Source organism: Nannobrachium achirus (assembly GCF_963921795.1).
Source record: "Nannobrachium achirus genome assembly, contig: SCAFFOLD_280, whole genome shotgun sequence".
Classification (NCBI taxonomy): domain Eukaryota; kingdom Metazoa; phylum Chordata; class Actinopteri; order Myctophiformes; family Myctophidae; genus Nannobrachium; species Nannobrachium achirus.
The window spans coordinates 1-2,438 of NW_027665008.1; the positions used below are offsets into that span (position 1 = coordinate 1).

The 2,438-nt window shown below is 46.4% G+C and overlaps 1 protein-coding gene across 1 annotated transcript; it reads left to right on the forward strand.

Moving 5' to 3' along the window:
• Nucleotides 1-3: 3 nt before the first annotated feature.
• LOC308280664 (angiopoietin-related protein 5-like) lies at nucleotides 4-2,183 on the forward strand (the record flags this gene model as incomplete). The annotated part of the gene is made up of 2 exons (XM_080754990.1): nucleotides 4-54; nucleotides 1,543-2,183. Coding segments are annotated over 2 exons (350 nt in total), but the record flags the coding sequence as incomplete, so codon positions are not given.
• Nucleotides 2,184-2,438: the final 255 nt, after the last annotated feature.

A 2,438-nucleotide genomic window follows, 5' to 3' on the forward strand; every position in this document is an offset into this window, starting at 1 on the left:
CCAACGAGACAGAGGCCTTCAAGCTGAACGTTGGGAATTACAGTGGAAATGCAGGTAGAAATGGCTTTCCTTATACCTTACCCCTCCTGCAGTGTTCCAGTTAAATCTGTCCAATGTCTAACTTTGATTTATCATAACTTTTGTGTTTTTCACCTGGGTGCCTCCAGACCTTATGATTTTCTCCCCACTAGGCATGTAAACATAAAAATAGTGATGACCATTTCAGAGTTTCCAGTCGTTTATTCGACTTTGTTTCATCCTCAGTGTTGAACTACAGTAAAGATGGTGGGACATCTAGACGCACTGCTTCTGCTTCAAATAACTTTATTGACGTTGTCAATCTGACGCCAGAGTCCACAATGGAAAAGTAGGGAAACCACCTCCAACCGGACATAACTGTGAAGCCCGTTTGTCACTTTCACAAATCGTATGCTGTATAATTGCATTTTTATGGTGTATCTATTTCTATTTAGCCTACAGTACCTTTTGTGACCACACATGTTAAGGGAGGGGCGCTGTTGTTCAGGCCATGCACAATCACACACAAACCCACACACACACACACACACACACACACACACACACACACACGGGGGGGGGGGGGGGGGGGGGGGGGAGTGTGTGTGTGTGCAGGCGGGCAGGCGGGCGGGCGGGTCGGGGGGGGGGGGGGGGGGGTTGGGGGGTTGGTTCTGGCCCTGTTACAGATGTTGTCCAAAATCTTGCAGATCGGTACACAGTATCTCTGTAGCCGTTAAATGGAACGGGTATTTCTTACATTGATGCTCCTACATATTAGCATGCAAGCACCAGTTAAAGTTACTTTCCATCCCTCATATACTGTGTGCACAGTGCACATCCCATAATCCACACACTGCACATCATTTCGGAGCTCATATCTTTGAACGGGTAAGGGCTAGTTGAATAAGGTTTAACAGATTGGTTAGAAATTAAATGTTATTCATTAACTCATTTTGTGCTCCAGACATGAACGGATTAAATGTCCAGCGCGCCGTTCGCCTGCTCCGTCCGCGGCCAGTCTCTTATTTTGAAGGCCAGAAGTCGATTGCGCAAACATTTCCTTTTTGACGTCATGACGTCATTCACCGGAAGTGATCATCGTCCCATGCGGTTGCAGTAATGGCCTATCGTTGCCTTTCAGCTTGTGTTATTATAGCGAGAATCCAATGCCATCCTTGGCTTCAAAAGTGTTTTTTGGAGAAAATGGACATTAAAGATGAGATAGACCGTCGGCTACCATGTTAAGGAATCACTATTGTGTGCACGTGGATCCGCGATGATGATGAATCGGCGAGTCCAATCGTGCCAGCACTTTCCAACGGACCGTACGGTAAGCTTGCCAGCTTTACTGTATATACAGTATATAGCGCGAGTATACTCGAGATCGGCACTCCGAGTACTCGAGTATTTTTCACGAGTATTCTCGGGATCGGCTACAAATGGGTTAAAATAAGGTTTGGATTGAAGCTTTAAGCTCACAATCTTTGTTTGTGCACCCTTTTTGTTCTCCCTGTCGGTTCAAAGGCGATGCCATCCGGGGTCATTACCCTGGAGTCGACCAGAACGGCTTTGGGTTCAGCACTGCTGACCGTGACAACGATGGCTGCGACCCTTATTGCATCTTCGGTGACATCGCCGCGGGTGACTGCAGCCAAGAGAACGGCGGAGGTTGGTGGTTCGGCCACCGCTGTGGTTCGGCCGATCTCAACGGCGAATGGCACCCCGCGGGAGACAACATCTGGTGGTCAACGGGCATTTACTGGCGCACCTGGAAGAGCATCTACTCTGCCCGCGCCACGCGCATGATGATCAAGTCTGTCTGAGAAGAACCATGCCAAGTGTCCACCATGTACAACTACTGTATGTCAGTAAGGAAGTAAGCTCTGCAGTACACAAGAGCTTGTGATATTCAGTTAATCTCTAGAAATCAGAATGGCAGCTCCACTGAGCCCCTCTCCGTCAATTAATCACTCTAATCTTTGTTTCCTTTTTTATTATTGTCTTTTTGTCCTGAAACCTCCCAGTTTTTTATCTTTTATTGTTTTCCCCATCTTCTATTTGGGTAGTTAGGTTAGGGTTGTATTGTTTAGTTGTTTGGCTTATTATTTCATAACAACCAACCCACCCTGGAGAGAACATAATAAAAACCTGTTTATATGGCTGAATTCATTGGTTAGGTTCTAAGAGGAGGGGGGGGGGGGGGGGGGGGGGGGGGGTCCCACGTTGTCATGTTGGGCCTCATTTCTACTTGGCTGGGGTCGTAACAGCAATTTTATGGACATACCTCATGAATCATTGTTGATATACAGTTCGTGTATATTCATTAAAGATGAATATACCGCCTAAAACATGATTATCAGGCATTGTAATTATACTAGGAGGAAGATTTTTTCCAGAAAAGTGTACAGAAAGAGTTCAAA